Source organism: Dendrobates tinctorius, unplaced genomic scaffold (assembly GCF_039654945.1).
Source record: "Dendrobates tinctorius isolate UK_male_01 unplaced genomic scaffold, ASM3965494v1 ptg000155l, whole genome shotgun sequence".
Classification (NCBI taxonomy): Eukaryota; Metazoa; Chordata; class Amphibia; order Anura; family Dendrobatidae; genus Dendrobates; species Dendrobates tinctorius.
The window spans coordinates 1,828,247-1,853,707 of NW_027361822.1; the positions used below are offsets into that span (position 1 = coordinate 1,828,247).

Genomic DNA, 25,461 nt, shown 5'->3' on the forward strand with positions numbered 1-25,461 from the left:
CACACCTTTTTCAGGTCTGTTGTGGAGCTCATGGAAACGCTCTCTCCTACCCAGCAGATGCATGTAATGCATTCATGCCACGGTGCTCTCCAGCACGTTACCTCCCAACCTCCTCCTCCCACCACAGTAGTTCCTCCACCTGCACCCCCTCCAGCCACTTTCCATCCTCCCCCTCCTATTACATACCATCCACCTCCACAGCACCAGCCACCTCCCCAGCACCAGCCACCTCCCCAGTACCAGCAACCTCCCCAGTACCAGCAACCTCCCCAGTACCAGACATCTCCACACTTCCAGCAACCTGCCCTGTACCAAACTCCTTCTCCGTACCAAACTCCTTCCCCATACAACTTGCCATCAACATCATCTGCTCCTACAGTCCCTGCCCAACCCTCCACTCCACTGCCCACCACCTCTTCTGCCTCCCACATGTCCACCCATTCTGTAGCTTTTTCCACACCTTCACCTCTAACTGTTCCTTCCCCACCACGATCCCAGTCCTCTCTCCACACTCCCAGTGTCGAAGTGTCCCGCAGCCCCTCCAGCAGTATTTCCACCCCACACTACACAGATTTGTAATGTGTTTTTTAATAAAAATGCCTATTGGTTTTAAAACCTTTATTAAAAAAGTTTTTTGCACATTAAAAACATTTTACAAAAAAAAATTTTTTAAATAAAAGTTAAATTATCGTTTCACAATGGTTGTCTGTCATTTCTTTCTGCGGCGAACTATGTTTAAAAAAAAAAGGTTAAATACAGGGTATTTCAAAGGTAAAAAGGTATTCAAAACCAGGTATATAACTGTGGGTACATTTTACCTTTTTGCCACAGTTGTGTTCCTGGTTGTGTTTGAAGCAAAGTATTTCACCTAAAAAGTTGTGTTTATTGTTGGTGATTTCCTAACAATGTACACAACTTTTGTTACAATGTGAAATACTTTGCATAAAACACAACCAGGTACACACCTGTGGCCTAAAGCTAAAAATAGTAAGACCATGACAAGATAGCCAACTTTGGTTGGCAAAGGTATATACTGTTGGTACAGAAGGTACACAAGTTTGGTTAAGGGCACAAATCTTTCACACTCTGTCATCCTGCCAGTGTACTCTGCCTTGAGGTGACAAAGTATAGTGCAAAATTGTCCCTCATTACTGAAACCGTCACAGAACTTCTAGTGGTAATGTCATGGTAATCTTGCAAGGTGGTTTCTTCAGAGGTGTCCTCAATGGAAATGGGTTCCTTGCAGATAACAAAATTGTGGAGTACCACGCAAGCTTTGATCACCTCGTCCACAGTTTCTGTCTTGAGGTTGATCGCAGTCAATAGAACCCGCCATTTGGCTGTCGGAATACCAAAGGTACATTCAACCATTCTTCTTGCTCTTGTGAGGCGGTAATTAAAAATGCGCTTTGTTCTTGACAATCCTCTGCGGTTTCAAAAGGTGTTCTGACAGCTGGAAGGCTTCATCCCCTACACAGACAAATGGCATAGGTGGACCAGATGTTTGCGGCAGCGGTCTAGGGGGTGGGAACTGGAAGGTGTTTCCATACAGTTTACGCCCCATGGCAGACAGTTTGAAAACTTGAGAGTCATTGGAGCGGCCATAGGCCCCGATATCAACAGCAATAAATTTGTATTCCGCGTCAGCGATGGCCATGAGGACAATGGAAAAATATTTCTTGTAATTGAAATATTCAGATCCCGATCCAGCTGGCTTTACAATGCGGATATGTTTCCCGTCCACAGCGCCCAAGCAGTTCGGAAACTGACATATCTGTTGAAACTTTTCTGAAATTTCAATCCACCTCTCTGTTGTGGGCTCTGGTAAAAACTCTTCAGCTAAGGAGTCCCACAGTGCACGGCATGTGTACTTCACTATTCCAGATATGGTGGAAATCCCTAGTCTGTACTGGAAATGCAGTGACGAAAGGGATTCTCCAGTTGCAAGAAATCTGTGGGGAATTAAAAAACAATCAATTAGTTTAAAATCACAGCATTACATACCAAAACTCAGCTATAACACTTGGAGATACAAACTACCACCAACAAGATTGCAGTGAAAGTGTGCTCTGATGCGAGCACATCCAATAAATGTGGCTTACCTTAAAGTCACCATCAGACGCTCTGCGGGTGAAACAGAGAAGCGGCAATAGGTGTCCGCTTTTCTTATGAGGTGTGCAATGCGCTCCACCAAGTAATCAAAATTCTCCATTTTCATCCGAACATATCCAAAAAATTTATCCGGGTTTCGTCTAAGGTCCATGCAGAGTGTAGAATAGACCCCACGCGTCATTCTCTTGGCTGTGATGGGGTGGATCCACAAACGTCGTCTACGATGCCTGATGCGCTGCTGTCTCGCTCTCTCCTTCTCCAGAACAATCACCCTCAAACTATTCGTCTCCGCTGTAAAATCCGCCAAATTCTTCAAAATATTTCCAATCACAACATCCATCTTCGCCAGTAACTTGCTCTTCTCTCCAACCTGCACTTTCTCCTCTACAACCTGTCAAAGAAGGGCTGTAGGAACACGCTATATATAGTTTTTCAGTAGCCAATCCCGTTCGGAAGGCCACAAGGGTCAATTTTAAAAACCGGATCCGGCGTAATCCGTCAAAAAACGGAACAAAAAACGGATTAACCGGATGAGACGGATCCGGTTTTGTCTGTCAAGAACAAGATGGATCCGGCAGAAAAACGGATCCGTCACATCCGGTTTTACGAAATATTTGCCGGATCCGGCGCTCCGGCACGACGCCGAATCGCGCCTAACGACGAAAACCTGATGTGTGAAGTTAGCCTAAGAGATACTATACTGGAGTATCTGAAGAAGAATAACCTCATGACCCAATATCAATATGGGTTTACAAGGGACCGTTCCTGTCAGACTAATCTGATAAGCTTTTATGAAGAGGTAAGTTCCGAACTGGACCAAGGAAATGCAGTGGAAGTGGTAAACATGGACTTTTCAAAAGCTTTTGATACGGTGCCACACAAGAGGTTGATACATAAAATGAGAAAAATGGGGATAGGGGAAAATATGTGTATGTGGGTTATGAGCTGGCTCAGGGATAGGAAACAAAGGGTAGTTATTAATGGAGCACACTCGGACTGGGTCACGGTTAGCAGAGGGGTACCACAGGGGTCAGTATTGGGCCCGCCTCTTTTTAACATATTTATTAATGACCTTGTGGGGGGCATAGAGAGTAGAATTTCAATATTTGCAGATGACACTAAACTCTGCAGGGTAATCAGTACAGAGGAGGACAATTTTATATTACAGGAGGATTTATGTAAACTAGAAGCTTGGGCTGATAAATGGCAAATGAGCTTTAATGGGGATAAATGTAAGGTCATGCACTTGGGTAGAACAAACAAGATGTATAATTATGCGCTTAGTTGTAAAACACTGGGCAAAACTGTCACTGAAAAAGACCTGGGTGTATGGGTGGACGACAAACTCACATTTAGTGGCCAGTGTCAGGCAGCTGCTGCGAAGGCAAATAAAATAATGGGATGCATTAAAAGAGGCATAGATGCTCATGAGGAGAACATAATTTTACCTCTATATAAGTCACTAGTGTGACCACACTTAGAATACTGTGTACAGTTCTGGTCTCCGGTGTATAAGAAAGACATAGCTGAACTGGAGCGGGTGCAAAGAAGAGCGACCAAGGTTATTAGGGAACTGGGGGGTCTGCAAAGCCAAGACAGGTTATTAAACTTGGGGTTATTTAGTTTGAAAAATCAAAGGCTTAAAGGTGATCTTATTACAATGTACAGTATAAATATATCATAGAATCATAGAATCGTAGAGTTGGAAGGGACCTCCTGGGCCATCTGGTCCAACCCCCTGCTCAAAGCAGGATTCGCTAAATCATCCCAGTCAGATGTCTGTCCAGCCTCTGTTTGAAGACTTCCATTGAAGGAGATCTCACCACTTCTCGTGGCAGCTTGTTCCACTCATTGATCACTCTGTCAAAAAGTTTTTTCTAATATCTAATCTGTGTCTCCTCCCATTCAGTTTCATCCCATTGCTTCTAGTCTTTCCTTGTGCAAATGAGAATAAAGTTGATCCGTCTACAATGTGACAGCCCTTTAGATATTTGTAGACAGCTATTAAGTCTCCTCTCAGTCTTCTCTTTTGCAAACTAAACAATCCCAAATCCTGCAACCTTTCCTCATAAGACAGGGTTTGAAGACCGGTCACCATTCTGGTTGCTCTTTTCTGAACTTGCTCCAGTTTGTTGATGTCTTTTTTAAAATGTGGTGCCCAAAACTGGACACAATATTCCAGATGAGGTCTGACTATAGAGGAGTAGAGGGAAATAATGACTTCACGTGATCTAGACTGTATGCTTCTGTTAATACATCCTAGAATTGCATTTGCTTTTTTTGCTGCTGCATCACACTGTTGACTCATATTCAGTCTGTGATCTATTAGTATACCCAAGTCTTTTTCACATGTGCTGTTGCTTAGGCCTATTCCTCCCATTCTGTATATGCTTTTTTCATTTTTATTGCCCAGATGTAGTACTTTGCATTTTTCCCTGTTAAAAACCATTCTGTTAGTTGCTGCCCACTTCTCCAGTATATTTATATCTTCTTGAATCCTCTCTCTCTCTTCTCTAGTATTAGCTATCCCTCCTAGCTTTGTGTCATCAGCAAATTTAATCAGTTTACCCTCAATTCCTTCATCTAAATCGTTGATAAAGATGTTGAACAATACAGGGACCAGGACAGAGCCCTGTGGTACCCCACTTGAGACATTCTTCCAACTGGATGTGCAGCCATTTACGACCACTCTTTGGGTCCGATCACTAAGCCAGTTATGAATCCACCTAACAGTTGCCTTGTCCATTCCATACTTAGTCATTTTTTCAATAAGGATTGTATGAGAGACTTTGTCAAATGCTTTGCTGAAGTCAAGATATACTATATCTACAGCATTTCCTTGATCCACCCAATCAGTGATTCCATCATAGAAGGAAATTAAGTTAGTCTGACATGACTTATTAGTTACAAACCCATGCTGACTCTTTTAAATCACTTCATTCTTATCCAGGTACTGACATACATGTTGTTTAATAATTTGTTCAAAGATCTTTCCTGGTATAGAAGTCAGACTCACTGGCCTATAGTTGCCTGGGTCCACCTTCTTCCCCTTTTTGAAGATAGGAACAGCATTTGCTCTTCTCCAGTCTTCTGGGACTTCTCCTGTTCTCCAAGAATTTTCAAAGATTATGGAGAGGGGTTCAAAAATTTCTTCTGCTATCTCCTTCAGTACTCTGGGGTGTAATTCATCTGGACCTGGAGACTTGAATTCATTTAGGTTAGCTAAGTGTTTCCTCACTATCTTTCTGTTTATAGATATCCTGGATTCTTCTATTCCCTTAATAGGACAGTGAAGAACAGTTGATGTTACATTTCCTTTCTGAGAGAAAACAGATGCAAAATAGGAATTTAAAAGTTCGGCCTTCTCAACATCCTGTCTTACCATTTCATCATTTTCATCCTGTAAAAATCCTATAGCATCTTTGACTTTTCTTTTACTTTTGACATATCCCCCAAATCCTTTATTATTGCTTTTGACATCTCTTGCAAGCCTCAATTCATTGTCAGCTTTAGCTAATCTGATTTGTGCCCTGCAGGTTCTGCAGACAGCATTTTATTCTTCTTTAGATATGCCTCCCTCTTTCCATTTTATAAACATTTTTTTCTTCCTTTTTAGCATGTGCTTAAGTTCTGTGTTCATCCATCCTGGCTTCCTTAAATGCTTCCTATTCTTCCCTCTTTTCGGAATTGTTAACAATTGTGCTTTGAGAATTTCATTTTTCAAGATTTCCCATCCTTCCTGGACATTTTTGTCTTTAAGGATATCCAGCCGTTGGATCCCTCCAATTCTCTTTCTGAATCCCTTAAAATCTGCCTTTCTGAAATCTAACCTTGACGTCTGAGTCTTCACAGGTCTTCCTCCTCTAGTTATCCAAAATTCTAAAATAGCATGGTCGCTACCTCCTAGGGTCCCAGCCACTTTTACCTCCTCAACCATTTCCTCCCTGTTTATAAGGATTAGATCCAAGGTAGCAGTTCCCCTTGTTTTCTCCCCTACCTTTTGGAAGATAAAGTTGTCAGCAAGAGAGGATAAGAATTTCCTTGACCTGTTAGTTTTGCCTGAGAGAGATTCCCAACAAATGTCTGGATAGTTGAAATCTCCCATGACAACTATGTCATATTTTTGGGAGAACTTGGCCATTTGATGCATAAAGAGTTCATCCATATCTTCAGCTTGCACAGGCGGCCTGTAGTAAATGCCTACAATGGTGTCCTTTCCATTGTTCTGTCCTTGTATTCTTACCCAAACAGTTTCCACAGAACTCCCAGTCTCTGAAGCTTCAATCTCTGTGCAGATATACGCGATTCTAACATACAATGCGACACCTCCTCCTCGTTTATCAAGTCTGTTTCTTGCAAATAAGTTGTATCCTTCTAGTCTTGTATTCCAATCATGTGTATTGTCCCCCAGTGATTCCAATGACATCATATTTCTTCTCCTGCGTTAGTAGTTCCAATTCTCCTTGTTTGTTGCCCATGCTTTGTGCATTAGTATAGAAACATTTTAATTTGTGATTGGTTTCTCTTTCTCCAATATTTTTATTAATTAGATTCTTTTGTCTTTGTTCTTCCTTTCCACTTCTAATAGCAGAGTTCTCAATAGCATTTGTCAGGTGTATGGCTTTTTCTGGTCTTTTGCTTCCCTTCCCATGTTGTTCTAGTTTAAAGCTCTCCTTACAAGTGTAGCAAGACGACTTCCAAATACATGTTTTCCAGTCTTCGTAAGGTGCACCCCATCTCTAGCAAGTAGTCCATTGTAAAGGTAACTCACTCCGTGATCCAGAAATCCAAATCGTTGCTGACGGCACCATCGACGTAGCCAGTTGTTCACCTGCAGAATCTTATTCCACCTCCTTGTTCCATGGCCATCCACTGGGAGGATGGAAGAGAAGACCACCTGCGCTCCCAGTTCTTTCACTTTCTTGCCTAAATCTTCAAAGTCTCTGCAGATGGTTTCCAGGTCGTTTCTTGCGGTGTCATTTGTCCCCACATGTAGTAGCAGGAATGGGTAGTCATCTGTAGGTCTGAAGAGTCCTGATATCCTGTCAGACACATCTTTAATTTTTGCACCTGGAAGACAGCACATTTCTCTTGAAGTTATATCCGGTCTGCAGATAGCGGCCTCTGTTCCTCTCAACAGGGAATCCCCCATGACCACCACTCTCCGTTTCTTCTTCACAACATTTTTCTTTCTCCATCCAGGAGGACTCTGAAGGCGTACAAGGTTGCTGTTTGTGGGCAAAGTCTTATCCTGATGTATTTCTTCATTGGTTTCCTGCGTGAGAGCCTGGTACTGGTTCCTGAGGAGTATGGGTGCTGACTGCCTCCTGATCCTCCTGCTTCTCTGGGTCACGTGTCTCCATTCCTCTGTTTCTTCAGGTGCACTTCGAATTTCTTCTCTTTCTGTAACATGAAGAGATAATTCTGCTCTAAGAACTCTTCGCCTTCCTTAATGATCTTCAACGTAGCTAACCTCTCTTCGAGACTTTGCAACTTTTCCTCCAACAGGGACACAAGCTTGCATTTCTGGCATGTGAAGTTTGGCTTTTCCACTGGTAAGTCTGTGAACATGTAGCAAGAAATGCAGCTCAGCAAATGGCTCCTGGCCTCTTCCATATTGAAGGATGAAAGATGAGCCAAAATTCGCGCCAGCCAAAACCCAGTGATCGTTGAGCTCGCGGAGACTCTTCACTTATCCCAGAAGGCAATGGGAATATGCAAATGATCTCCTCAAGACTCTTCCCCTGGTTTTATGCAGGTGTAGTAGGGGCCCAGATTGGGGGGTGGCCCACTGCTTACCGCACACAGACGAGACGGAGGCAGATTTTCGGGTACAACAGGTCCGAGTTTATAGGCCGTCCTCCTGACGACCGTAGCCATACACCGCAGCACCTTCACAGCTCTCTGTATTCAGGCCCGGGTACCTGCACCTTTCTTCAGTCGTAGTGACGTTCCTTGCGGCTCTTTCGCTGGGGCTGCCCTAGGCCTATCTACCACCAGCGCTTCACCAGTCCGAGGTCGTCGTCCAATTGGTTCCCCCGGGGCCTCGTCTGTCCTGCGGTTCTGTGTGTCAGGGCCACCTCCCTGACTGTCTCTTATCAGTCCCCTGGTCGAGCTCTCCACCGTTGTCAGTTCTCCGTACTGATTCTTCTCCTCCTGAGCTCCTCCCGGGACTAGAACCCTCTCCTGTCCTATTTATCTCCCTCCTCGGGAAATTCCCTCCTGGTTTCCTATCTCCCCTCACCCCATGACTAAGCGGTTTCTAAAGTCCTAAGCTGCTGTCAAGTCCTGAACTAAGCTCCTCCCTGCCATCTTGTGGTCAAATCTAGGTACTGCATTCCTTTTCCATCTTCCCCAGCTGTTTCCCTTCTGTCATTACAAACATCCGTCTACAGTGCACAAACCGTCCCTTCTCCCTTCAGTCAAGTCTGTCCGTCAGGTCACCTTCCCTACACTCCCCCTTCCTTTGTCTATTGTCATCCTCGACAATCGTATACCCTAGCTTCATCGTCCTGAAGCTTGTCCACCGTCTGTTGTCGGACCGGTTGTTGGGCCAAACCGGCCATACGCGGGGAGCCAAACCAAACCGGGAGCACCATGCTCCGAGCAGCCTACCGCTACTCGCCGGCGCGCACGCCACATGACAACTTCTTTCAAGTTGGGCAAGGTCCACCCGGACTACTCTACAGCGTTTACCTCCCACTACTCTCCCCTTTTGTTACCCTCAACTTTCCGGAATGCCATGACCGAGGCCTTATGCCTACCAGGTCATCGTCAGCGTCCGCCTATCCTTTTGGGTGTACGTGGTGTCGGGGACCTGACTGAAGGACCACTGTCTGGTTCAATATCTTCTGCCTCTTTATCCATCAAGTTAGAAAGTCATGGTCAGCGTTTTTATCGCACCCTGTACCCGGGACCTGTTGCACATTCTTGTACATATTACACATCAAACTAACTTTTTGTATACCGTATATACAGTTTCCTTTGCTTGAATAACAATATGAGTTCCTCAACAGGAGTAACCCCTTTTTCTTGTTGTTTTTTTGTTTTGTTTTTTTCTTTTCTTTCAACACAACATTTCTTTAAGCACAACATTTCAAAAACAGAACATGAATACTCCCCCTTCCTTGAACATAAGCACCTTCCCCTAGGCATCCCCGCTGTATCAGGAGAAAAACAGAAAAAAAAAAACAATTTCCTTATCTTGGATGTGAAACTGTCCTTTAGGCTGCACAACGGTGCAACGAAATCCCGGTAGTCCGGGCCATCTCCTGACGGCCGATGTTCCGCCAATTCAGCAGGGAACTCCACAGTCGTGAAGCTCCCGGGGTGCTTGAAGTGTCTCTGGAGGTCCTTTTACGGGGGCTTGTAGCCTTCGGGATAGGCGACCACTGCTACCGCGTAGTAGCCGCGGGGGCAGTATTCCTTGTAGTAGGAGACCAGGTCTCCCTCCCGCAGAACCCGGCCGTGACGGATGGAGGTCACATTGAGGTATACCTTTTGGCCGGCTGCGAGGTCCTGAATGAACCCGTAGCCCTTCTCCATGTTTGTGTGTACCAGCCGCCCGGTGGACCATGAAGCCACCATGCCAGCCTCTCCTTTCTCGTGGAGTAGCCCCCAGATCTCCCGCTCTCTGGCCTTCTTTTGCTCAATGACCTCCGCAACCCAAGCAGAGGGTCCGGTGTAGGCCGCAGAGTCCGGCGGGCCGCGGTCGAGAGCGGGGCAGAGGCGACCGCGGATTCCGGCGGCCCAGCTGCAGCTGGGGCCAGGCGACAGGCAGGGGCAGTCACAGGTCCCAGTGAGTAGGCCGCAGAGCCCGACAAGCAGGCTGCAGCTGGCTCCGGGAGTGAAGTCATTATTGCCCTCTACTCCTCTTTGGTCAGACCTCATCTGGAATAGTGTGTCCAGTTTTGTGCACCACATTTTAAAAGACATCAACAAACTGGAGCAAGTTCAGAAAAGAGCGACCAGAATGGTGACCGGTATGCAAACCCTGTCTTATGAGGAAAGGTTGCAGGATTTGGGAATGTTTAGTTTGCAAAAAAGGAGAGTGAGAGGAGACTTAATAGCTGTCTACAAATATCTAAAGGGCTGTCACATTGTAGAAGGATCATCTTTATTCTCATTTGCACAAGGAAAGACTAGAAGCAATGGGATGAAACTGAATGGGAGGAGACACAGATTAGATATTAGAAAAAATTTTTTGACAGTTAGAGTGATCAATGAGTGGAACAGGCTGCCACGAGAAGTGGTGAGATCTCCTTCAATGGAAGTCTTCAAACAGAGGCTGGACAGACATCTGACTGGGATGATTTAGCGAATCATGCTTTGAGCAGGGGGTTGGACCAGATGGCTCAGGAGGTCCCTTCCAACTCTACGATTCTATGAAGTGGGAGCAGCCGCGGGGGAGGCCGCAACTGGAACCAAGGCGGCCGTGGGCACCAGCGGGTCGACCGCAGTCAAGGCCGCAGATGGAACAGCGGCGACCGCAGATGCCGGTGAGTCAACCGTGGCGGCTGACGGCCCAATTACAGCAGTGACCAGGAGTGGGGCCGATGTGGCGGCAGGCCCCGATGGATAGGCCGCCGCTGAACGCTGGAGCGCAGCAGGGGCGGCCGCAGGTTGGCTCCGCGGTGGCGACACAGGACGTGCTGCCGCCAGGCGGGGTGGCTCGGGGACGTTGTCAGTGGCGACGGTCGCCCTGGCGGGGACCATGTAGTTGTCTGAAGCCGGGGTCACCGAAGAGTGGGATGTCGGGCGGGCAGGCCAAGGGCCGGCGTCGGGGCCTCGAGGCCTGTCTGGTGCACGGAGCGTGGGGACGGGATATGTCTGCGGTGCCACCGGCGGGGCCGGGGGAATGCTCACCTTCCCCAGCGCCGAGACTCCCAGCAGGCTTTCCCGCCGCTCCTTCAACTGCCATGAATCTTCACCCCGCCGTCCAACAGGGCCAGCCTCCAGGCTCGATGGTTCCGCAGGGAGGCTTCCTGAAGATTTCTTCGGCGGCTGCTCCAGCCGGGCCCGAAGTCGCTCCTCTTTTCCGACCGGTGTCCGGGGTATTGTCGGTGGCTCCCAGGGGCAGGTCTCCCGACGAGACTCGACCTCCTGGTGCCACCGCCATTCCAGGCGTCCGAGACCGCGGCAGCTGCAGCGTCGCATTCCGTCTGGTGTACAGCAACTGAATGGCGCCAAGCAGCCGCAGCTAGTCTCCCCACCTGGGCCACTCCCGTTCTTGGGTGGGGCGGTGGTCGGCCTCTCCACCCATCTTCTAGGGTCCAGCATGAGGGGGCGAATTTGATTTAGCCCCAGATCGTCCAGTACAGCTGCAAATGCCTGTGCCTCTTCCTGATGTTGGAGTACCACAGCCATGTTGTCCGCCTTTTGTACAGCCCTGGATCCTCTGATGACAGCCAATGATCCAGAACAAAGTCTCAAATTTGTAATCCACAGGTAAAGCAACTCGAGTCCTTTTAGTTCTCCTGACGCAGGCTTGCCACTGAAGTTGTAGTATTGGCGGCGGCGATCCTGCCGACTACGCCAAATGTAGTAGGGGCCCAGATTGGGGGGTGGTCCACTGCTTACCGCACACAGACGACACAGAGACGAAACGGAGGCAGATTTTCGGGTACAACAGGTCCGAGTTTATTTACCGTCCTCCTGACGACCGTAGCCATACACCGCAGCACCTTCACAGCTCTCTGTATTCAGGCCCGGGTACCTGCACCTTTCTTCAGTCGTAGTGACGTTCCTTGTGGCTCTTTCGCTGGGGCTGCCCTAGGCCTATCTGCCGCCAGAGCTTCACCAGTCCCAGGTCGTCGTCCAATTGGTTCCCCCGGGGCCTCGTCTGTCCTGCGGTTCTTTGTGTCAGGGCCACCCCCCTGACTGTCTCTTCTTATCAGTCCCCTGGTCGAGCTCTCCACCATTGTCAGTTCTCCGTACTGATTCTTCTCCTCCTGAGCTCCTCCCGGGACTAGAACCCTCTGGAACCCTCTCGTGTCCTAATTATCTCCCTCCTCGGGAAATTCCCTCCTGGATTCCTATGTCCCGTCCCCCATGACTAAGCGGTTTCTAATGCCCTAAGCTTCTGTCAAGTCCTGAACTACGCTCCCCCCTGCCATCTTGTGGTCAAATCTAAGTACTGCACTCCTTTTCCATCTTCCCCAGCTGTTTCCCTTCTGTCATTACAAACATCGGTCTACAGTGCACAAACCATCCCTTCTCCCTTCAGTCAAGTCCGTCCGTCAGGTCACCTTCCCTACACGGGGACAGTACAAAGACCTTTCTAATGATCTTTTTACTCTTAGACCTGTGACGGGGACAAGGGGGCATCCTCTACGTCTGGAGGAAAGAAGGTTTAAGCATACTCACAGAACAGACGCGGATTCTTTACTGTAAGAGCAGCGAGACTATGGAACTCTCTGCCATATGATGTTGTAATGAGTGATTCCCTACTAAAATTTAAGAAGGGACTGGATGCCTTTCTTGAAAAGTATAATATTGCAGGTTATATACACTAGTTTCCTTAATATTGCGTTGATCCAGGGAGCTAGTCTGATTGCCGTATGTGGAGTCGGGAAGGAATTTTTTCCCCAATGTGAAGCTTACTGTTTGCCACATGGGTTTTTTTTGCCTTCCTCTGGATCAACATGTTAGGGCAAAATAGGATAGGATATGGGTTGAACTAGATGGACTTAAAGTCTTCCTTCAACTTTAATAACTATGTTACTATGTAAACTGTCCAGTCACATTCACTTTCCATATAACTATGGAACCTATGAAAGGGGTTGGCAGGTCCCCTCAGTTGCACCCGCCTTTCCTTCCGTACTACCCCCGTGCACTTTATATACATTTGTTATATGTTTATTATGGTAATGTGCTTTTGTGATATTATGCGATGTACCATTATATGATACACCTGTAATGTATGGTGTAATGTGGGGAGTTCCCCTTTAACTACTGTTGGTAGTATGGACATGTTACGTCAATGCTTATGTGTCACTGTTACAGAGTAGGGACAGGCAACAGTTAATATTATGGGCTAGGCCAGCAGCAGAGCGGGAACAGGAAACTGCTGCTTCCAAGTCAGAGAGCCCGGGTACATTGACCAGGGCAGACGTGTAGTGCAGAAGGGGAACTGCCAGACTCCCGGATGGGAGAGATCTGTTGCCCAGGACCAAGGACTCCTACAGACTGAAGGAATACAACACAGGCCCCCAGGATTTTGGAAGGGGTCTCGGCGCCCAGATTCCAGCGATTGGACTACTGCAAATCTCGGCTGCTACGGCCGTTGTGGGTACGGCCACAGCATCAGGGAGAGAGCAGGAAGCCAGTGTTGAAATTGTCTTTTTGTCCATCCTTTATCGTTGTTCAATAAAAGTTATTTTTCCCTGTTGGAGTAAAGCTGCATTCCCGGACCCTTAATTGCCTGGACTGCTGTGACCAGAGGAAGAGAAGGTAACCTGTGGGGAAAAGCTGTGCTGTCCCATATATCTATGTACAAGGGACAGGGGTGCTTGCTGACTGTTTGCTCAGTGGACTCTGTCAATGTACTGTGTCTTTAAATAGCTTGGCCATAACTACCCCCCACTTTCGCCCTTGTCACACTTGGCGCAGTTGGCAGGACGGACCCCTGCAGCCTAAAGACTGATGGATGGAATATATGAGACTTGTGATTTTGGAATGCTGTCCGCCATGAGAGAATTAAAGATGGCGGCCGACTCTGATTTTGAAGTGTGTAAAATAGAAGGATTAGAGATGGCAGCTGACTGGGACTGTGAATCTGAAATATGTCATGTGCTGTCCGAACTGGAAGAGATGGAGCTGTCGGCTGACAGCGATCCTGAGACTTGTGACTTTGAAATTGGGACTTGTGATGTGTTGCCCGCCGTGACAGGATTGCCGTTGGCGGATGTTGTGGACTCAAGAGATGGCACTAACCGCTGCTGAAAAAATGGCGACTGTTGGCACGAAAAGTAAAGACAAGGCTGCTTTTCGTGGGTGTCAGCCAGGAAAATTGGCGCCAGAAGAAAGAAGGTAGCACCCCGTTGTGACAAAGGCCCACCGGAAATGGGTACAGGCGAAGACAGCTCCCGCCCCTGCGACCAAACCTAGAGAAACGGGTGGAGCCGCAGGAAGTGACCCCACCCACGAATGTGTGGAACCCAAAAAAGATGGACTGTCTGTCAGAGACGCCATTATTGGCTGGCATGGCGAGGAGCAACATGTCCTATTGTGGCAGCATCGGCCGCCAGGATTGAAGGTGCTCCAAGACCCGAGCGGAGGCGAGCCTGAGGTTCGAGGCCTGATGGTCAGAAGAGATGGAGGAGCAACCCCCATGTTGGCGGTCAAGTCAGCAACCAGTAGAGGGCGAGGACCTGATGACACCTCGGCGGGAACCCCAAGGAGTGCAGAAGATCCTGGAGGCGGCCTTTCAGGGGATCATGACGGCCGCAATCACCGATGCTGGCGGCCACGCAAGAGAACTACCGACGGCTGCGGCGGTGAGTAAGGGACCCCTGCCCGGCCACCCTGCTTCTTTGTCCTCAGCCTACTCACCGCCTGTAGCTCCACCATCATCTCCAGAGGCGCCCCTGCTGCTGACCCCGCCGTCATCCCCGGAGGTGCCTCGGCTACCGACTCCACCATCTTCCCTGGCTGCGCCGGCACCCATGCACCCCAAGGCCGCACTCATTCCAGATGACATCTGCTGCTTGCGCATAGCGGAACAACCATCGCTATGGAAGCCGAGTGGATCCACGGAGTAATCTTGGAGAAGAGGTGGCTGGAGTGCCGCATCCTTGAGGAGCTGCAGCGCCACGGCAGAGGAACCGCAGCAGGCCGGATGACCCGCAGCCTCGTCCGGTATTTGAACCAAAGAAAGGGCTACGGTTTCATGCAGGAGCTGGAGACCGGGGCCAAAGTGTATATCAATGCTGGGTCCCTCATGTTCCGTGGTCCTCTACGAGAGGGGGACTACGTGTCCTTCATAAGGGAAGAAGGACCTCAGGTGCCCTACGCAGTGGCCGTTAAACTGGCCTCTGATTGGGAGACCAGCCCATCACAGGAGGCCCCGCATGTGGAATGGCCGGCTGCTATGGCCGCACAGAAGAAAACAGTGCCGCAGAACAGCGAGGCGGCCGCCAATATGTCTACGGAGCCGGAGGCTCCAGGACCTACAGAACCACCACTGGAGAGAGTGCGAAGGTGGAGGAACAGCGGAGACTTCTCCTCCTCCAATGGATCCTCCTCACAGGTATATGTGGTAATGCAGGGTCCCAATGCGGCCCACTATGCCACTCAGTGGCCGTGTACAGAATTAGTGTCCCCTTTAAAATTTGATGTCGGTGTGGTTGCACCCAGACCAAGGGACTGTTCCATGTCCCTAAGAGGGCAGTAAGTTCTATATGGCGCTCAAGGGCAATGGCGTCTAATATGGCCACCGGTTGACGGCCATGTTTGTATGTTATCCCCTCCTCCCAGTTTGTTTGCACCCGTTGATGCCTCCCTCGCTGGATCACAGGACCAAATGCCCACGGGGGTTAGTAGAGGTGGACTCCGGATGTGGCTGCTGGACTGTGTGCTCCTGAACTTTAACCCTTGGACTGGCCCCATGTTTAAGATGCAGCCCACCATCACTAAAAATGCTCCGTGGTCCGCTGAAAGGAGGGAGGGAAAGACTGTCCCCAGAAGAACTATGGCCACAACATAGACTGTAGTTCTTAAAGGGCCAGTCGGTCCCCTGCTGAGAATGTATGTTTTATGGACTATAAACTGTCTTTACATTTTTGTGAACTGTTGGTTTTTGGGTCTGAATGAGGCCTACTTCAAAGACTTTGGCCACCCATGAAAAATGGATAACCAGTCGTTATAGCACTATGTATGTATTTGCCAAGTTTGCCATGACCGGGGACTGCCATGTTTAAGGTGGGGGAGAGTGTAAGGGGGTGTAAGGTCCCCTCAGTTGCAACCTCCTCTCCTTCCGTATGACCCCCTGTGCACTTTACATATATATGTTTATTATGGTAATGTGCTTTTGTGATATTATGCTATGTACCATCATATCAGTATTAGGAATAAATTCTTGGACTTTTGTGCGCTGCCAGATGAATTCACCAATCCAATATTTAGGAAAAAAGATTAATTCATTTATTTTCCCAACGCGTTTCGAAATGTATACCATTTCTTCATCAGGGGATGACAGATTGTCATCCCCTGATGAAGAAATGGTATACATTTCGAAACGCGTTGGGAAATAAATGAATTAATCTTTTTTCCTAAATATTGGATTGGTGAATTCATCTGGCAGCGCACAAAAGTCCAAGAATTTATTCCTAATACTGATGTGTAAGCGGTCACAGAGCTGACCTTTGGACGTGCAGCAAGCAGATTACTGATCCTACATGCTTGAATTTCTCTTGAAAAGGGTGAGTACAATCTAAATTATTTTTCCAGTATTAAACCCGGATAAGACCCTATTGCGCTCTTTGTGTTCCTTTAGTTTTGACACTATGTACCATCATATGATACACCTGTAATATATGGTGTAATGTGTGGAGTTCCCCTTTAACTACTGTTGGTAGTATGCTTATGTTTCGTCGATGCTTTTGTGTCACTATTATAGAGTAGGGACAGGCATCACTTAATATTATGGGCTAGTCCAGAAGCAGAGCAGGAACAGGAAACTGCTGCTTTCAAGTCAGTGAGCCCGGGTACGTTGACCAGGGCAGATGTGTACTGCAGAAGGGAAACTGCCAGACTCCAGGATGGGAGAGATCTGTTGCCCCGGATCAAGGACTCCTACATACTGAAGGACAACAACACAGGCCCCCAGGACTTTGGAAGAGCCTTCGCTGAAGGGGTCTACGGCACCCAGATTCCAGGAAGCCAGTAGTGAAATTGTCTTTTTGTCCATCCTTCATCGTTGTTCAATAAAAGTTATTTTTCCCTGTTGGAGTACAGATGCATTCTCGGACCCTTAATTGCCTGGACTGCTGTGACCAGAGGAAGAGAAGGTAACCTGTGGGGAAAAGCTGTGTTGGTCCCGTCTATCTATGTACAAGGGATCAGGGGTGCTCACCGACAGTTTGCTCAGTGGACTCTGTCTATGTACTGTGTCTTTAAATAGCTCGGCCATAACTACCCCCCTGATCACCCTTGTTACACCTATAAACAATAAAGTAGACTTATTCACCTTAAAAACCACTGCCAGAGACTGAAAGAAGCAATTAAAGTTTAAATAGTGATCAGATTGCTGGAACGCGATAGATACTACTGCGCAGGAGCGGCTGAAGGATCAGTGATCTGTCATAAGCCCATACTGATGCATATGTAAGCAGAGCACCACATAAATCCCTGCCCACAGTCCCAACCCACAGGCCGCCCCGAAGCACGAGAATCTCATTAACTGAAAATAAAGATTAAACAACAACCACAAGATGGATTTCATCAACCAAGGTATCATTTTAATCAGTATAACGGCGACAACCTGACACTGTGTGTAATTTACTCAGCACAATCCTGCTGACACGTTCACTTTAAGGTGAGAAAAGAATCTATGGATATCACTGTGATTTTTTTCTATGTAAAAAAGCACCATTTGCAATTTTTCAAATAGAAACTTTGCTATTTACACATCCATATTTTTCTAAAAAACGCAAATTCACCAAAAAACTGAATCGGGTGTGTGCGCACGTAAGCGTTTTTTTTCGCGTTTTTAAGCATCCCATTCATTTTAATGAATTCCGCACTTTTTGTGCATATTGATGTGTTTTTTTCCGTGAAAAAAAAGCATCGCGGTAAAAAACGCAGCATGCTCATTAATTTCGCTGAAAAATCCGCATTTCTAACTATATTCATGAGACTGGGGATGCTCCGGAAAAAACGCATAAAAAACGCGCGTTTCCTGGGAAGGAGTCCGGTTTTTAGTCAGGAATTTTCTGCATACGTGGGTATATAGCCTCAGCCAAAGATTGAGTCGAACCTGTGACTTCTCTGCATTTAGTGGTCACTACTCACCTGTGCAGTTATCTGTAGGAATCTCCTCTTTACTCCGTTCATCACCCCTCACATATGTCTCTGTAGTATTAATATGGGGCAGATCTTCACCCTGAAACAGATATTGTAAGAGTCACAGAAAGATGGTGAAGTCACAAGAAGAGTAAAGATCATAAATGAATATAACGACCAAAAATGACACCAAAGCCACAGCAGTAGTTATCACATAGCTGCAGGTCTGTATAAATCCAACCTGCCAACTAATTCTAACCGGCAGTCTCCAATGTCTATGATCATCTTTATTCTGTCATCTCCACTAAACATAAAACGTAAACTGAATGGCTACCTTATTAAAGACACTCGTCTAAAGACAAGTTGGACCTCCTTTGGCCTTCAGAAATTTTTTTAGCCAGAAATTTTGACTTGTCAACAAATCAACTAGTGGTTGATATACGTTTGCAGTAATAATGGTCTATGAGGACAGGATAATTACGTATAAGTGCTGATATATTCTGAACAGCCCATTCTACTTTGTTCCAAAAATGCCATATAAGATTAAGATATGGTGACTATGAAGGCTAAAAAAAAGCATGAAAAATTCTATGCTTTGTTCTGAAATTATTCAACGACTATATGACAAATTAGCATAATGCATTACCCTTCTGCCATAAAAAGACTAACTTACTCAGCCACAATGCTTAGGTAGGCACCAGTGTCCAAACATACAGGTATCAGAGGAACCACTATGAGCCAAAAAAACATTCCCCTTACTCCACCTACAGCAACCTGAGATGTTGACTTGTGACAAGCTATGTACATGCACTCATGATGCTTGTGCACATTTTTGACCTTCCCATCAGCATTATGCAACAGAAATCTGAATTTATCTAACTGGACAATGTTTTCCTCTGCGCTGTGATATTATTTTTGTTATTATACGAAAATACGATAGTATTCAGATGTGTTAGCTGGACACCAATCTGCATGACTGTGAACATTTCTTGATATCTTCGTTAACAGGTTTACATCAACAGGATGTCCTTTCATTAAATGTGTCAGAGACACCGCACTACACTCGCTCATAGAGCCAGTGCTCGTGTCCTGAGTACAGAAGCAGTGCTAAAAGATACCTGTGGAGTGTGCAGCAGAGGTGACCATGCGTGCTACAGGCTAATAGTGTCAGGGTCCAGTCAGTGCTGGAAGGTAAAGAGGCAAAGGACCTGCGGACACTAAAACTGAATAATGTGCACGGGACCTATGGTCATGTGACTGCAAGGGGGCGGGGCTTAGCGTCCTGTATTCAGATAGGACAGGACACCATACAACAACTCAGAGTCAGGCAAAACAGAGGTCACACACAGTACGGGCAAACGAGGTACAGGAGGGACAAACAGACGGGGAGTCAGACAGAGCCAAAGGTCATACACAAGAGGACGACGTGGTACCAAGGGGACGAGCAGAGAGGAGTCGGGTCACAAGCAGAGAGTCATACACAAGAGGTAGCGCAGTACAAGAGGGTCAGGCAGAACTCGTAACAGGGACAGAACCAGATCACAACCGAACAAACAAGCAAGATATCAGGCACAAGGCACACGTATACAAGAGGTCACTTAACTCAGCCGAGGGCAGGAGTATAACTGACACCGGACCCAGGTCCAGTGAGCACTAAATAGCCTCCTGCTGCCAGAGAGAGGCAGCACAATTAACCCATAGTCTAACCAGGATGGGTCAAAGCAAAATCCCGTCCTGGATCATGACAAAATGCTTTTCGTCACAATATTCTTGGTATACACTTGACAGCATTGTATGTAAAAATGTTATTGTCAATTTTTTAAATACTGAACCTGGCTAATCATGCAACGATGAACATGCCTCATTGAAAATCACTCAGATGCTGCACTCCACAGGCATAGGTCTAATTTCCTTGCCGGAGACGTTCTGATCATGATGAGATCGGTTTTTGTAATAAAATGGCCATTCAGTGTATAATACTGGTGAATAAAATAAGACTGAACACAAGACCTCCACAGCCACCTACACATCATAGTGGAGATCTCATGATAACTTCTCTCCATCTACCTGATCATCCTGAGGAACATCGGGATTTTCTTGTTTACAGTCGTCTGGAAGAAGAGGACGGGGACATCTCTCTGGTGTTGCCTTCTTACTGGATAGTTCTGTAGAAAACACAAATAGGGAATAAATTAATTCTTTACATACAGATAATTACAGGCCGTGTGTATTTAGCCCTGTCTATTACCTGGTGGTGTGAGGGGCTGGGGAACCTCCATCATGACGTCCTTGTACAGATCTTTGTGTTCTTCTAAATACTCCCACTCCTCCATGGAGAAATAGACGGTGACATCCTGACACCTTATAGGAACCTGACACATACAATGATACCGTCACCCCCCGATCCCTCCATAGCGTTACTGTATAATGTCCCAGCATTCCCAGCAGTGTCACCTCTCCAGTCAGCAGCTCAATCATCTTGTAGGTGAGTTCTAGGATCTTCTGGTCATTGATGCCCTCATGTATCAGGGGGTGAGGTGGAGGCCCCGTGATTGGGCTCAGGGGTCTTCCCCATCCCTCAGACACAGGGGCCTGACAGCGCTCACTAGGGGTCTTCTTCACTACTGTGTAATCCTGGTTATGGAGAGACACATTAATAAACCTCACTACAGACATTTCCAGAGTCCTCACCTCTCCAGTTCTCTCCATCTGTTATTCCCATAGATAAGAATGATGTAATGTGACATCATCAGAATCTCTCACCTCTCCAGTAAGCCGGAAGAGGATCTCTAGGGTGAGGTGTAATATCCTCTCCGCCATCTTGTCCCTGTCCCTATCCATCCTTGTAGGGTCACTCAGGAGAATTCTCTTATATAGATCTCCACTGAGAGGATCCGATATTGTAGGGACCTGAATGGGGAGAAGATGACGATGTAACATCATAAAGATCCCATGTAATAATACAATTTCTGGAGGTAACAAGGGAAAACATATGGGGTGACAGAATGTGTAGCTGTTTTATTTTCTTTGTATAGACTTAAAGGTCCCATGTAAGACATCTCCAGCAATAAACTATCGAGTCAGAAGTGCAATAAACACAGTCTAGTAATGGACCTATCATTAAGGTTTCTCATGATAGATGTAAAGGATTAATCTGAAATCTGATTCACATACAGGATTAGCACACATGGGACTATAGGGTGTACATAAATATTTTTTTATTATCGAGTTATTCTGTTGAGCAGCTCACATATCTACAGTCTGCTTACTTCCTGATTTCTGGGGGCTGAGCACCCCACCTTAAATGACAGTTCTGGTCAGTTTCTTCTGTTACTGTCATTGTTATGAAGTATACACCGTTATCACTATATTTGCATAGAGTGGCAAAATGGGGAGCCAGAGGCACACCAGTAAAATGGAGCATGGGTGTCAACTATTTATTTACATGAAAATATTGTATTACCCTCATTCACAAATTTACCTGTTTGTTAAATGAATGAGGAGATGTTGCTTCTATCTGTACATAGTGAATCAAGTGTATTATGCCAGCTATTGCTCATATAGTGGGGTTTGAGCCAACTCCTGTATAGAGTGCATATAGACATAACAAGGTTTTTGAACAAGCACAAAGCTCATGAAAGTGAGAGCTGTGATTACTGCTCTGGAAACTGCTCTGTAGAGAGCTGGGGAAGGGAGAAGTGTGACAACAAAGGGATGATAACAGGTGAGAAACTGACAGAATGGGAAGATGTGCAGCTAACTGCTGGATAGAAATCATTGGGGTGAAGAGATTTGACTGGGATCTTAGTTAACTCCTCTCCTGGAATGTGGCTACTGCGCATACTTGGATGGGCTCTGATGGCCTGTCTCCTTGGAAACAAGCTGTACACCATGAAAGATGAAAGCTCTCACAGAGGGAGAACCACAGCAAAGAAAATAAGCTAGTCAACTTAGAAACTTGCTTATTTTCATACAGTCTAACTATAGCGATTTAATAGCATAAGTATACTTCTTATAATGATAAATTCTGGAATTATATATCTCTAAAATGTGCAAAATGATCAGCTGACTCTGCAAATACGGCCCCTCATACATCTACATCAGAGGAAAACTACACATTCTGTCTCCTGGAATGTGACCGCAGCTCTGAGGGGGTTAATGTCCCCTGTGCCCAGTAATGGGGAATCTCCAGCACCTACCTCCACCTGCAGAGCCGCACACCACATATATGGCTGCTCTGTGCGCACAGGACCTGGGATGAGGTCACAGGAGGGGAGGAGTCAGGGGTCACGTGATCAGGGGCCTCAGTGTATGCAGGACTGAGAGGACTCTGGGATGCTGGTTGTCATGGTGCTAGATGAGGGGAAGTTTCAGTGTGGGGTTCAGGAGGGGTTTACAAGGTGGACGAGGTTAGTGGAGGGGACTCCTGTGTGTACGAGGTGTACGGAGCCGTGCGTGTACGAGGTGTACGGAGCCGTGGGTGTACGGAGCGGAGCCGTGGGTGTACGGAGCGGAGCCGTGGGTGTACGAGGTGTACGGAGCGGAGCCGTGTGTGTACGAGGTGTACGGAGCGGAGCCGTGTGTGCAGGGCCGGTTTTAGACAAAGTGGGGCCCTAGGCAAAAGTTTAAAGTGGGGCCCCAAATGTTAACATTGTAAAACCACACATTTAGGTTACATTACATGAGCAGGAAGTGGATACAGGTGGCAGAGGGGCCTGGAGCCAGTGCTGGCACTGTGGCCCCCATATTCAGGGGCCTTATATCGGTCAATGGGTCTGCCACTATTAGCATTACACAGGAGCGTGGCTAGGATCAGAAAAGATTGGAGGGCCAGGCCCCAAGACAAAGAGTTGTCCCCCAACCCCCTCTTAATTTTTTTTTAACACTGCAGATAACACAGCAGGGCTCCCAACTGTCCTGGATCCAGCAGAACAGTCCTGATTTTGACACTCCCACCCGATATCCAGGCCGAGATTGCAGTTTTCCCACACTGCGAATCAGCCACCACGCCCACCTGTCATTTCAGAAGGGGCTGTGTACCGATCGCCATACAATTCCCTCTATGCATAGCACACTCCAGAACAGAAGCCCTCCCCGGCTCATGTGACCAGTCACATGACTCTGACCTCATCTTATGTAACACCAGAGAGAGCAGTGATAACTCTTGGAGAACAGATAATGTAGTAGGTGTCACCTGCAGTCCTATGTAACACCACAGATAGTCTTACTCTGAAACGCTATGGCTATGTTCACATGCATTTTTTTCAGTAGCCAAAACCTGTTCAATTGGCAGTAAAAATGTTACGTTCAAAACACCTGTTTTTCAGCTTGTTTTCTGGGGTTATTTACACTTTTCTCAGCTTTTTTTAAAGTGAGGATGATTGCTTTGTCTACAGTATGTTTAAGGCCACGTTCACACGTTGAGTATTCGGTCAGTATTTCACATCAGTATGTGTAAGTCAAAACCAGGAGGGTGAGAAATCCAGAAGTGGTGACCTGTTTCTGTTATACTTTTCCTCTGATTGCTCCACTGCTGTTTCTGCATTACAAATCCTGATGTGAAATACTGACCAAATACTGAACGTGTGAATGACACTTAATAGTTTAATTCACCAAAACCATTTCAAAAATTGCAGCAAAAAATACCGATGCAATATCTGCAGCTTTCTTTTTTATTCTTTCATTGCTTTCTAAAGGTGAAAACACACTGAAAGAAGTCACACGTTGTAGATTTAAAAAGTGCTACAGTTCTGAAATTCAGTCAGAAAAAAATCAAGCGCATGCAGGAGATTTCGGAAATCTCATATGTTTTGCTGGCACTTTAAAAAGCCGCTCTTGGCCACGTTCATATGCAGAATTTCTGCAGCTTTTTCTTCTGCAAATAAGAAGTTTACAGCATTTTACAGCACAAGCAAAGACTGAGATTTTCAGAGATCTCCCGCACACCCTTTTATTTTCTCCTGACTGAATTTCACAACTGCAGCGTTCTTTAAATCTGCAGCGTCACTTCTTTCAGCAATTTTTTGCACCCGTAGAAAGCAATGAAAAAGTCTTAGAAAATCTCACCCCTACCATGTACTGGACGCAGTGATTTCGCACGGTTCAGTGACCACATGTGGAATCACCTGCGTTCAAAAGATGGCAGCAGTTTAGACGGAGCACAAGTCCGCTACGTTCAAAGTGCTGCCATTTCCGGATCGTCTGCACATACCCTAAAAAATGGGCATTTTGAAAGCAGTGTTTTTACTGCCAAGAGAGCCAGCTTTAACATAGTAACATAGTTTTGAAGGCTGAAGGAAGACCTTATGTCCATCTAGTTCAGCCTATTTTTAGTGCAGCTGTTCTGCATTGTTGATCCTGGGGAAGGCAAAAAACCCACAGAGTAGAAGCCAATTTTCTCCATAGGGAAAAAAATTCCTTCCCCTAAGCTGCGTCAACCATCTACCTATAATATTCTGTTATTCGTAACCTTCTATACTGTTACTCACAAGAAAAGCATCCATTCCTTTCTTAAATTCATTCAGTGAGTTGGCCATCACCACTTCCTCAGGAAGAGAATTCCAGAGCCTCACTGCTCTTACCGTGAAGAACCCTCTTCTATGCTGGTGCAGAAATTGTCTTTCCTCCAAACGAAGAGAATGCCCCCTTGTTCTTGTCACAGTCCTTGGTACAAACAGTTCATTGGAGAGATCTCTGTATTGCCCTATGATATACTTGTACATATATATTAAGTCTCCCCTAAGTCTTCTCTTTTATAGAGTAATTAGACCTAATTTTGATAACCTTTCTGGGTATTGTAGTAAACCAACTCCATTTATCATTTTAGTAGCCCGCCTTTGAACCCTTTCAAGTTCAGTAATGTCTTTCTTGAGCACCGGCGTCCAAAATTGCACACAATACTCCAAGTGTGGTCTGACGAGTGATTTGTACAGAGGGAGAATTATGTTTTCATCTCGTGTCCCCAGGCATCTTCTAATGCATCCCATGACCCTATTTGCTTTGGTGGCAGCTGCCTGACACTGGGCACTCCAATTTAGCTTCTTATTGACTAAGATGCCTAAGTCTTTTTCCATGTCTGATTTCCCCAGCAATTTCCCATTTAGTAAGTAATTGTAGCATCAGTTTCTCCTTCCCATGTGCATAACCTTACACTTATCTGTGTTAAACCTCATTTGCCATTTTTCAGCCCAATTCTCCAATTTACTCAAATCTGTCTGTAGTTGCAAACTGTCCTCCTTTGTGTTAACTACCTTACATAGTTTTGCATCATCTGCAAATACTGATATTTTACTGTGTAAGCCATCCACTAGATCATTAATAATTTTTTGGCTGCAAAAAAAAAAGGCA

General features: G+C 46.4%; 1 protein-coding gene across 1 annotated transcript in view; it reads right to left on the reverse strand.

The window, feature by feature from the left end:
* Positions 1–22,418, reverse strand: part of LOC141051165 (uncharacterized) — a 28,620-nt gene extending 6,202 nt beyond the window's left edge. Inside the window, exons 1-7 of the mRNA XM_073548029.1 lie at positions 22,314–22,418; positions 20,878–21,024; positions 20,569–20,748; positions 20,363–20,486; positions 20,182–20,279; positions 18,128–18,214; positions 14,665–15,067 (exon numbers count right to left, since the gene is read on the reverse strand). Of these exons, the coding sequence (XP_073404130.1) occupies positions 14,665–15,067; positions 18,128–18,214; positions 20,182–20,279; positions 20,363–20,486; positions 20,569–20,748; positions 20,878–21,024; positions 22,314–22,340 (1,066 nt within the window). The 5' untranslated portion in view covers positions 22,341–22,418. The remainder of the gene's footprint in view (positions 1–14,664; positions 15,068–18,127; positions 18,215–20,181; positions 20,280–20,362; positions 20,487–20,568; positions 20,749–20,877; positions 21,025–22,313) is intronic.
* Between the last annotated feature and the right edge of the window lie 3,043 nt (positions 22,419–25,461).